Consider the following 12,678-nt stretch of genomic DNA (forward strand, 5'->3'; position numbering starts at 1 on the left):
CAATCTAACATTATTATCACTCAAATTTACAAAATAACGTAATTGTTATTTGCAGGTTTGATCCGGTTTTACAACTACATATTCCAAATCAACACGCACAAATTTAATTGTTAACATTTTCAAAAAAACATTTATTTTATTCATTATGATAGTTTCAATAAAAGACTTGAATGTTACCCAACATATGCAATGAATTTAAGTGTACAGTTTTTTCTTTTCCATAAAAAAAGTAATTTTGTCAATTCGCAGAATAGTTATGTATATTATTTGTCGAGTTCTCTTCACAAAAAAAAAATGTTTTTAATTTTCTATATCAACGATTAATGACACAGATTACTTCGGAAAAGGTATTTCAATTTACTTTTTTATTACAATTTTCAGATTGTAGTGCAGGTACATATAATAAAAAATAGCGTATGATAAGGGCTTTTAAAGAACTTGCGACGTTATAAGCACTCCGCTACGCGTCGTGCTCGTGCGCGTGCTTTAAAGGCTTCCTTATAAACTTGTATCATAATATACTATTAAATTTATTGCCCGTGAGATCACAGATCAGTGCGAACATAAGGATTATTAATTAAAATCTGAATGTATTAATACTAAAAATTAGTTTTGAACTGAAATATATACAAATTAAATGAATTATGTAGTTGTTTTATAATTTATAAATAAAAAATCTGAGAGCCTGACGAAATCATTGACGTAGATGTAAATTTTAACATTAAGTAAAATACTTTTAATTTCCGTATTAGATTTCTTCTTGTTTATAGCAGAGATTTGATAAGTACCTCAAAAGGCTCTCTATCGTACCGAAAATGTATAAAGTAGCGGCCGGGGAAAATGGGAATCTGGCTTCTTGACTTAAATAACTTTGGATCGTATTTAAATAAAACAGTAAGGATTATCATTATTAAGATTTACGACAGCGACAAATTTTTGCCTCCCAATATCGGTGTATGTACCGAGTGACTATCAATGATTGAAAATTATTTTGTTATGTTGGTAATACATTTGAAATCTTTAGTTGGCAACATCGTTGGCATGACACACGCAATTTTCAAAATTGAAACAAACGTCAAAAAAATCATTTTTTTTTCCAACGCCAATGTATTTCGTGACTTAACCTAACCTAATTAGAAATGATTGACAGATGATGCACGAGAAGATTTGCACTAGCAACTGCATCAGTGTTGCCAATCCACTATTTTGCTTCAATCATTTATAGTCATTTATATCATATGTACGGTCGGTGGACAAATAAAACTGGGACACTTAAAATTTAATCTATGTAAGTCAGACCATTAAATTGTCAATATATTTGTCAGTGTCTATATAACATGTCATACCAAAGTTAACCTATTTGTGATAAAGCCGTAATTAAACGATGCAAATTTGTAAATTTTGACTTATGTGATTGTCATTTTTGTCCCAGTTTTATTTGTCCATCGACTGTACAATATGAGTCAATTGCTGCTTATTTCTGAAATGGTCTTTGATGCAACCAAAAATACTAATTCCATCATTCACTAGATCTGTAATTTAAAATAATTAAAACAGTAATCTACTTCATCTTTAAAAAAAAAACAATAGGTTGCCATGCTTTAATTTTGTTATATTGGCAGTACTGAGGAAAGTAGTAGTTCTATTTAATTTCATTTTTGTTGTAAACCTTTTTTAACTAAATTTGAAATTTGAAATGCCATGTTGCAAGATGATTCTAAAACAAAATATAGTTTAAAGTTATCAATAAATGTCATTTTGACGTGTTTCTGATGTATTTTAAATTAGACAACACAAAGTAATAATTTAAAGGGTTTGTGAACAAAAACACGTCAAAACTTCAAAGCTACAGTTTTTAAGAAAGTTCCCACCGATGAAAAATGCTTGTGAAAATTTCCTGTTTGTGTACTTGGACGAAACTTGGATTTATCAAAAAGGGTCTCAAATTCGTCGGTGGGTAAGTACAGAACACAGATTTAAAAATGCAATCCATCAAAATTCAAAAGTGAAGACCATATTACATGCGGGTTGTGAATTTACTTTGTATTTGTTCCCATGTTTACCCATATTAAGTTATCAGGTAAGAATTTACAAACGAATTTTGATTAAGTATACGAGACTTAAAGGAACTCACAATAAATCTTGAAAATAAAGAATAATACATACTTTTTTTTCAATTGCTCTATTAATTTCTTTTAATACAGTTTCAATCGATTAGCAAAAAACCGAAACATAAGTATGGCAACATTGTGACTTCAACATTTTCAAAATTCCTAACCAAACTTTTCTTCAGATACACAGGATGAAATCTGTCAGATGTCATGGCTAAGCATCGTTTTTTTTTAAGTTGGAATACATTATGTATATGTAGTCGTTTCCAATGACATCCGTGCTGTCAGTGTCACTTTTAATATGTTGAATCAGATTGTACACCGAAATTCATTAACAGTATTCAGAGTATAAGCAAATCCTAGTTAAAAAAATGTCAAACAAGAAATTGAGGTTATGATAAAAGAAAATTTATATTTCGTGAAACATCAACAACAAACAATAAAACCCAGTCTTCCACATGGTGTACAACACGCTTAAACTAAATCATCATCGGAATCCGAATCATACTACTATTTCCTTTGATTTGTCGGAAATGATACATAATAATTTGAATTTGTCAATTTGCCGCGTCAAGGTAAATTGCCAAATTAGGAAATTCAAAATTATTAAACTGAAACAACAAGTGCTGCCAACATATTGACAGCACGGATGTCATTGAAAACGACTATACAGGTGATTCTGAAATAAGTTTGGAAAAAAACCCGTTAATTGGTAATGATGCGAAGAAGTCATAGACAAAAAAAATTTCTTACAAAAGTTTTTTCATTTTTTAGATACAAATGATCGAAAATTTGGTCAACATTGCTAGTACGCTGCTGAGTTAAAGGTGATTACCTTATTATCTTGGTAGTTTAGCAACAATAATAATCAAAGGTCAGTCACAAACGTAACCTTACTCCTCTCGATCATTTCCATAGAAGCAAAAAGCCATGGTCACTGCGGATCTGTATCTACAGAGTACAGAGACATCCAAATCGCAGGTTAGCCCTTATTGTTGTACGAGTTGGATCTGAATACAGGAACAAGACAACAACGTATGTGGTTCAAGCAAGATGGGGCCCCACCCCATTTTCATAGGCGTATTAAAAGAAAGAGTACTAAACACCTGTACTTACGATTAAAGAACTCAAAGAATTCGTGATGAGTGTATAGCCATAACTCGCAGAGACATTAGGTACGCCACTTTCAAAAGTCCTGTTTAAACAGAGTTGAAGCATCTTCGTAAGGAATTCTGACTTAAGTCATAAATAAAGCGAACAAAGATCCTACTTAAAGAAATTTATTGTGATATTGTACCTGTCAATCACTAGGCGGTCTCGGAGAAAAAAATTACCTGGGGTAGTACTCAATATATTTGTCGGAGACCGTCTAGTGATTGACAGGCACAATATGACAATACATTTCTTTAAGTTGGGTCTTTGTTCGGTTTATTTAGGGCTTAAGTCAGAATTCCTTACGAAGATACAAGGACCATACTCCAAAACGGAATGCATGTTGAACAATTTTTACGTTAGTTTTCTTTTTACGTTGTCAGTTTGCTGATTAAATTTCATACATTGTCATTTTGACGTTTGTAGCCAAAAACGCAATTTTGATTCAATTTATTATTTAATTAATGTAAATCGAATTAGTATCGTGCATTAATTTCAACTTATCCTCAAAGTTGGCGTTGGAGAGTCGATTGAGAACACACCACTCGTGTAAAAGCGTAAGATTTAAACAGCTGATTCGTGATCCTTCACACAAGGCTCAATTGTAAAAATTTTAAAATGGCACTAATAGACAATATTTCTTTTTATTTAAGAACCTGACTCATCATACAGGGTATCCCAAAATTTGCGAATTCCGAATTCAGTGCGTTGTAGGGGATCACTTCAGTAGTCCAAATATGGGAAAAAAAATCGGGACTCCCCCACAAAGATACATTGGTCTGAAGGTGCACTCTTTGAAGTGCGTTTTCTTCAAATACAGGCTGAAAAGTTCAGTGTTTATTGTAGTGATGGATAAATGACCGGTCATTTATTTTTGGTCAAAGTTGACCGGTCCTTGATCGGTCAATTACCAGTCATTATTGGTCAAAAAGTAGGAACTAGTTAAACATCACAAAATGATTCTTTCAATGTCAAGGATTATTTTAATACCAAATAATGGTTCTTAATTCCATTTTTTATAAGATTTATTGATCGATAAATTATTGTTCTAAAATTGTGTAAGTGAGGTTAAGTTTGAATTGTTTGAAGTTATATTTTGTTTTTTCTTTAACATATTTGCTTGAATTTGAACTTTTTGTTAATTTAAAACGCTTTTAAACTTTTAACACAACTGTGTGTGTATTTTCAGTTTTTTAGTTTCTTTTAAAGTACTTAAACATTCGTTTAGAATTTAAAAAAGTAGGTAAGTATTTTATGAAAATAAAAATATATTGTATGTCATGCTAAGAAGACACAAAAATGATTAAAAAACAAAAACCACTTAATCGTTTTCCACAATGATCTTTATTAAAGTTTTAGATGTTTCATTGTCATAATTTACTTATTTATTGTTATAATCGATTTCTTCATTGTCAGCAGCTACGTAAATGAAATCAGACAACCCAGCATAACCTCATCTCATCAGTCAAACAGTCATCATATCCTATAATCTTCATTATAAGCGGGAAATTTAAATTTTAAAAATGACTGGTCAAATACGTCAAGTCATTGACAATTATTGACCGGTCAAATGGCTCATTGACTAAGTCACTTACCGGACCTCACAACACTAGTTTATTGTTATATTTATGGTGTAGATTGTAGATGATTGTGGGAAAATAATAACGTAACACAATTTTTTGAAGAATAGCTTTACTTTGGAGTAAAAAAATCTAAATTTTTGTAATTTTTCTTAAAAATGGAACGGAAACGTAGCTAGAATAGTATCTTGTCACTGTGGATATGAAGGCTGCTATGTATTGAACAAAATTAAGGTGCTTATATCTTCTTCAAGAGCGATTTTTTTTCCAAGTATTTTTCGAGCTCCACTGGGTCCTTCCCTACCACGCTCGGAATTCGCGAATTTTGACACACCCTATATATCAATATCATATCGGTCCTTTCGTCATTGGAGCACATTTTAATTAACAAAAAGTATTTCAGAATTATACAAAAAGGAACTGTCAAGTGATTGTCAATAATGCCAGGATGTCCAGATTTCATTGTAAATAAAGGTATCAAGTTATATATAGTTGAATTTTTTTAATAAACAATTGTCAAAACGTTGTCTTGTTGGTATGAGCCAAACTGTGATTTTCATGATAATACGATTGGTCACATTGAGTGTCAACATTTTTTTATGTAACTGAGCCTGCGCCCTAACGAGCGAGAGTTTATTTCAAATTCAAAAAGGTTTCTCCTGATTTCTCATTAAATTTGTTTTGAAAATGAATTCACGGAAGAAAGGTACGGGAAGTGAAGTGAACATAACCTTAACCATGATTTGGTGTCAAATTGTTATACAGTTGGTCCACATGTCCAAATTTTAGGGTGGTACAGTATGGTTTTTTACTTCATTTTGACACTGACAATTGTTTATTAAAAAAATTTCACTATACGTACAGTCTGTTTTTTAATCAAAGAACCACAACACCGCAATTTACACCTAAAATGAGGAGCAACTAATCAAATCGCATTATGTCCAGTCGAGGCCAAAATTCAGTTTGAAGTGGATTTGTAATCCTCTATAACTACTTTACAGCCCTACCTCTGCTAAAAATAAAATTATATCTCTATTTAATTTCAGTTTGAAATCTGATGCTTGCATCAAAACGTATAATGTCCATCGAGGTAGACGGATCAAAACGCATTATGTTGTTTCATTGGCATTTTGGATACATTTTGGTATGTATCTAACCTCAAATTAGCGGTTTCAATCGTGTCTTTTAGTTTATAAATTATGTTTCAATTAAAAATCTTGTCTAGTATTAATTTGGCTTTTCAATTAAGTGTTTACCTCGGTTTTTACAATGTTATAATAAATTTCACGATTAACAATAAGCATTATGTCCAAACATACCACAACAAAACGCATTACATTCACTAGAATGAATCAAATTGCATTATGTCCGATGTTTTTTTTTAAATTTTCTAAATATCTAGGGTCTTTTTGATCTAAATGAGATCATTAATGTGATCCATCTAACAGAACTTCTCAAATGGCCGTTTAGTTTTAACGTAAAGTGAATCGAATTAGAAAATATACGTTTTTTGCTTCTACCCAAAAAACTGTTTTATGTGCCATAATGCGCTTTGAAGAGTTGCTTCTCAAATAGAGCTGACAACATTGTACACTTTTGACCTAGGGTGAAAATCTCATCATATAGAAATTGAGGTTATTAGAGATATTAGAAGCGCAGCATGTTAATAAAGTTAACAATAACTAATAACAACTAACTTGAAAGTTTAATAAATGTCTTACTTTGCGAGGCATTTTTAATAACACATTCGAATTTTAGATGCGAGTTTGCGTACTCTCAAGGACATTAAAAATGACAGGCGTTGGCTGGTATAGCCAACAGATATCATTAAATTTCCTAAATTTAGTAAAATTTTATATTTGCAAACCTAAATCAACAGGTCGTGGTTCTTTGATTAAAAAACAAACTATATGTATTACTGGCTGCATTTAACTTTCGTTAGGGTCGGAAAGTTATGTGAATCAGTCTGTATTAATTAAATTTTACTTGTTAACGCTTAAACAAAATTGCGTAAAAGGTTTGCCTCCGTAATTTAGCTTAATTTAATAATAATAATAATAATAATAATAATAAGGAAATTCCTTAACATTGACACAGAACATAAAACACAAAAAAGTCAAAATGTGGAGGCGAGACGCCGGTAATTATGTTGATAAGCACTGCACTATTACCTACTTAATAGTATTATCCGTAATAGTGTATGTACTCCGGCAAAATTGCCGTGCCGCCAGGTGGAGGTGGGATACGAGAATTTAAAAAAAGAACGCATATCTAGAGCCCTGTGGAATTCGAATATACATAATGTATTAGAGTTTTGCCGCCGATACATTTGTTTAGCTGAAGCGTTCAACAATCCGCAATTCACCTGAGTAAGCCATCCAGGCCGCCGTAAATATTATTAAAATGGCAAAACCTAATATTTTTGTAAATTTGGCTTGGCTTGATCAAGTTGCGTTGGTTGTGGTGTGCGTCGAAAGTGAACATTGACCTTTTTGAGTTTCTACCTAGATTTTTGTTTATGGTGGTTCGAAACGATACGAAAAACTACAATTTTGAAATACATATTTGATTTATCAAAAGAACATAAGTAAAATGAACTGTTAACTATTCTTTACGGTGCAGAGTACATACACAGTAAAACTTTTTCTCACAGTAAAAATCTTGGGCTGAAACAATAGTGTTACGTGATCATCATCTTCTGCTGTTAATTTGCATATACTTAAATTCGCTAATCTCTGGTGGAGTTGGCCTAAAATTTGATAACATCTTTCATTATAAACTGATTATAGGTACTTAGGTACATGAAAAATAATTGTGATCATAATAATTTTAGAAATTTTGGTCCTTCCATGTGAGCCGACAACAGGTACTAAAATGAGAATTTTTTTTCTTTGCTGTAGTGATACAATATGGATGAATATTATTTGTATGCTTTGTTCTAACTGTATAATTTGTATTCAAGACAGACAAGCAAGCATGATACACAGAACAATTTCATCACTTAAGCTTTAACTTAATGGTTTGCTTGCTATAAGTTGGTACCATTTATAAAACGTAAACATAATGACTAGATACAAATAAGGGGCTCAAGTAATAACTTTTCATTATTCAACAACCGTTTTTAAATAACAAGACGTGTGAAATTCAAGATAACAATTCAGCGTAATTTTCTTTGCTTCACGGAATTGTGGAAATATGCCATTGTTTGTGTTAAAAACGTCACCGTCAAATCAGTTGTGGATGGTTATTTTAGATAGTTTTCAATACGTACGTGCTACAAGGAGTGTATAATTTTATCTGGAACAAGTAGATTTTTCCACGTTTTAACAAGACGAAACTAGCACAAAAGTCCTCTATTTGATTAACATAAATTGTGTCAAAACATGTTAATAAAGGTCACATAACCGAAACCAGTTCGATTCTGGCCCCAAAAACCATATTTACCTGTGAAAATAGTCGTCCTACTTCGGATTCACCCACAACAGAAAAAGTAATTCGAATTTACGTTTCAGTATTTGATGCTATTCACAGTTCATTATATGTTTTAATTTGCACTATTCAGGTGTGGTGTTATTAACTTTGTTTACTAAATTCACGTTTGACTTAACGAACTACTACTCAACTACTGCCACGTTCTGACCTCTACTCCTTTAGAATTTTCTAACTGATAACTGTACGAATGTATACACACCTCAGCCAACAAAGTTTAGGATGTATTGTTGGATGCATAAATATTTTGTCAATACAGTAAACTTATTTATACGGTGTGGTCAAAAATGACTGAGTCTATTGGTAACCATGAAATTTGGCAAATTTGAAATTTACCATCAAAGGTTCATTTTTGTAACAGCATAAACATTACCGGCATAACCAAAAATGTTTTCATTGTTTTTTTCAACTGTTTCATTGCCAACAGACTCAGTCATTGTTGATCACGCCGTACTTTTTTACACTTTTTATTTTGTAGAAATATTGCGGTTTAGTTTGATCTATCATTTTTCCTGCTTAAACTCTCTTTAAACTTTATACTGCAAATGTTAAAAAATATTTCAAATTCCAACATTCATACAGAATTCTTTTTACCTGAAAGTTGATCCTATTTTTTTTTTTTTTGTAATTTGTTAATGTAAATAAAATACCTTCAGTTGTATCATTTAATTTTTGATTCATTGCAGTCATTCTATGTGCCCCTAACTCAAGTCTTACTTTACTGAAAAAATACTGTAAAAATCTATGGCTGGGAACAAAACTTTTTGAGTTTAAATAGAGACTTTTAGTTTTAACTTTATCTAAGCATCGTTATTTTGATAACACGATAAAATCCACAAACCTGTAGGTATATTGTCATATTAAAATGAATGTCCTAAGGCTCACACATTTCCTCTAGTTCTAGTGTAGGTAGGTATATCCTGTTGGATTGAACATCAGTGGTGCAAATCGCACACATTTGACACTAACTTTCCCATGAGTTGTCATAGTAACAGGTCAGGTCATTTGCACCACTGATGTTCATTTCAACGTGAACAGATATTACCTAATTGATTAAAATTCAATCTGTAGTTTGTCTAGAGAATTTATTTCCTATATTGTTCGTTAGAAGTTATTTTTGAATATTCGAACGAATCAAATGGATTTTCTGTTGCCGTTGTGAATCATTTTCATAAGAAAAACTGTTTCGAAACAATTTTGTGATTAGCAGAACGAATCTTCCCTGCGTCAGATATCTAACGTGCTCATTAGCTCATTACTTCATATTAGCAAAGACATTTCTCCGATTCGACGTACAAATAATTTAAATCACAAACACAAACGTTCTTCGTTCATTAATGTTACCGAATTCACAAAACATATTATGTACACTAACATCAGGAAATTCTGAGTGTAGCAGCTGCGCAGAACTGTAGAGTTATCAAAAATTCTGAATAGTTTTACCTACAATTGTTTGAATTTGAATTATAATCCTTTTATTTGTTCTCATTCTTGCGGATGGGAAGCCTGGGCTTCTATAATATGTACATTGTGAACAAAGTCACCTTTAAAAACCCTAATTTGCTAAATGTTATGGTGGAAGCATTCGTTGGATGGCATTCAAATTGGACACAATTTTTAGGAAACGTAATTATCGTTTAGCGACAGTACCTTATAACTGTATTTAACCAGTATTTGATTTGTTCTCATTCTTGCGGATGGGAAGCCTGGGCTTCTATAATATGTACATTGTGAACAAAGTCACCTTTAAAAACACTAATTTGCTAAATGTTATGGTGGAAGCATTCGTTGGATGGCATTCAAATTGGACACAATTTTTAGGAAACATAATTATCGTTTAGCGACAGTACCTTATAACTGTATTTAACCAGTATTTGATTTAAGCGGTAGAGTTGAAAGAGACCATAAATCAGTGATAAGAATTCATGAGCTAATGACACTCCTCAATTATCTGATGAGCTATTGGCTGAATAATGAATAATGAAAATGTCAACCCAGACAGAACTTTGAAGATCATCCCATATTATTCTGGAGAAAAGAAATGTAAATAAAACAACCTAAATCACTTGAATTATTATGTTCTTCTTATAAGAAGATATGTATCTCACAGGTGCCATTTGTTTGGTTTCAAATTTTTGCCAATATTTATGTTAATACGCTTAATTAATTTATAAAAGTAAAGGAGTCGTTAGTCGTTACAGAAGTGTTATTATCACAAGTAATGACGAAGGTACCCTTTTCTTGAAAAGAGAAATTCACATTAGGTAGGTAGTTAACTGTTGCTAACATTTCATTTGAGGTGAATACTTTACATGTAGGTATTACATTTACCCACGTAAATATGTAAGTACATACCTATATAACTAAATATTGTGTTAAGATATAGGTACCTTTATGTTATTGTTTTCAATACTTTTATCATTTACTTGTGTTACTTACGTAATCATTAGTAAAGTAGTAGTTACTTAAAAAAAATGGTTCATACTTGAGTGACATCTCACTTTACTTTAATGTAAACAATGTAATTGATAAAAATATTTTCTACCGATATTCATACGTCTTTAAATTCGTTGACATTTTTTTAACTTATATTTTCAACTCAACAAAAACGTATCTATCTTAACCACCTATGAACAAAACTAATCAGTTATTGTTAGAGTACTCACATGAGTAAAACATTTATTAGATCTATTCATTTTGAATATGTAGCAAAATCTGAAAATTACTGTATTTTCACTTTTTATTGTTACAAAACACTACGTATAATTTGCACTTGGTGTTTTATTAGACCGATTTCGTTCTGATATTTTTACGGTGGCGCCAAGGAAAACGGTGAATGCTCTAGGTCGTCTATGCCGCACTGATCGATATTATTGCGTCGGTTGTAGGCTGTAGCCCAATTATATTTACTCTTTCAAAACAATACTGGAAAATCAACCTGATACGAAATATAGATTTTTTAATAAAAATATTTACTAAAATGCTTCACTCAAAAAAGCACCAAGTACGTTGACTAATATTAATTTTAATTGATTTTGTGACTGCTTTTATTCAAATGTATGAGTCATAAATAAAACATAATTGAAATTACAATTTTTTGTACATTTTTACAATCAGATATTGTAATAGTACCTACCTACTGTACTGTATTTGTAATAGGTAAGTAGGTAATCTAATAATTGCGCAGTCCATAAAATACCTACGTCGTGCTCTCGAAAATATTATCGACATGGACCCATTTTAATGGGTTCAACATGATCTATAATAGAACCTGATGATCCTGATTATTTGATATCAAAAAATCTACATCTTTGACATATGAAATATAAAGATTATTATGTATTTATATACTACTATTATTTATTTGATATAGCGATATTAATATTAATAATGTAAGTACTAATTTTCAATTATCATGATATGATATAATATGATTTCTAACATAAAAATATCGGCATGGATAACCATACATTAGTTCCATGTTTCAAAATTATTTTTCAAGATTATTTTTAACAGTAATAGTTTATGTAAATACGGTCAGTGGACCAAAAAAAGTGGGACAAAAATGACAACTGTTCAAATCCAAATTTGACAAATTTTCACCCTTTAATTCAGGCTTGCTAAGAAATGTAGTTAACTATGGTATGATCACATAAGTAAGACAAAAATGACACGTGTGATATTTACAAAACATTTGTTTGGCGAGCAAAATAGTAGTTTTGCTAAGGTTTAGCTCGTTAGCAATTGCTCGTATGGTAATAGGTACCCTCCCCAAGGCGTTGTCTAATTAGTGGTTTTTGGAATTCATTTAGATTCGGCATTACAGCTGACAAGATAACTGTCAACAGTGATTGTAAAAGTCAGTTTGATTTTGGCTTTATATTGACAATTAAAAGCTTCATACAAATGTAAGAAATTTTTTCTGTTGCGTGTAGTTTTAATCTTTATTGTCATTATGACTAACGTTTGCAAATTAAAATTTGAAATTTATTACTATCACCCATAATAACGTAGGACACAATTCGATTGACAAAGGCTCGATAAGGCATTGAAAATTCAAAACCATGACAACCGACATTGTTGAAGCATTGTATTTGCCGTTTCGTTAACGATTTACAAATTTGCAAAGTTTCGTGAATTTCCCCCTTAGATTATTATTATAGGCACTAAACATGGGAGTGTCTAAATACGTATAAATCTATATCAACAAATTTTGAAAAATTTTCAAAAACATGTTCAGCACAATATTGTTACAGCTCACTGAATAACAAATCATTTCAATAATCACTCACCGCTGATCTTGCACCTGTTAAGAAACAACTTTTTGCCATAAATCTCTGTTGTTC

At 31.3% G+C, this 12,678-nt stretch overlaps 1 protein-coding gene across 4 annotated transcripts in view; it reads right to left on the bottom strand.

Annotated features, from left to right (window-relative positions):
* LOC138122522 (probable E3 ubiquitin-protein ligase RNF144A) overlaps positions 1-11,139 on the bottom strand; it is an 87,824-nt gene extending 76,685 nt beyond the window's left edge. Inside the window, exons 1-2 of one of the 4 annotated variants that reach the window (XM_069036758.1) lie at positions 8,288-8,513; positions 8,115-8,140 (exon numbers count right to left, since the gene is read on the bottom strand). Coding sequence is in view for 1 of the 4 variants with exons in the window: in XM_069036770.1 (XP_068892871.1) it covers positions 10,999-11,028 (30 nt within the window). In the remaining 3 variants the exon portion in view is untranslated. Of the gene's footprint in view, positions 1-8,114; positions 8,141-8,287; positions 8,514-10,998 lie in introns of those variants that run through there. The other 3 variants (XM_069036770.1, XM_069036759.1, XM_069036757.1) reach the window with 3 other exon arrangements.
* Between the last annotated feature and the right edge of the window lie 1,539 nt (positions 11,140-12,678).

The sequence above is a fragment of the Tenebrio molitor genome, chromosome 1 (assembly GCF_963966145.1).
Source record: "Tenebrio molitor chromosome 1, icTenMoli1.1, whole genome shotgun sequence".
NCBI lineage: Eukaryota > Metazoa > Arthropoda > Insecta > Coleoptera > Tenebrionidae > Tenebrio > Tenebrio molitor.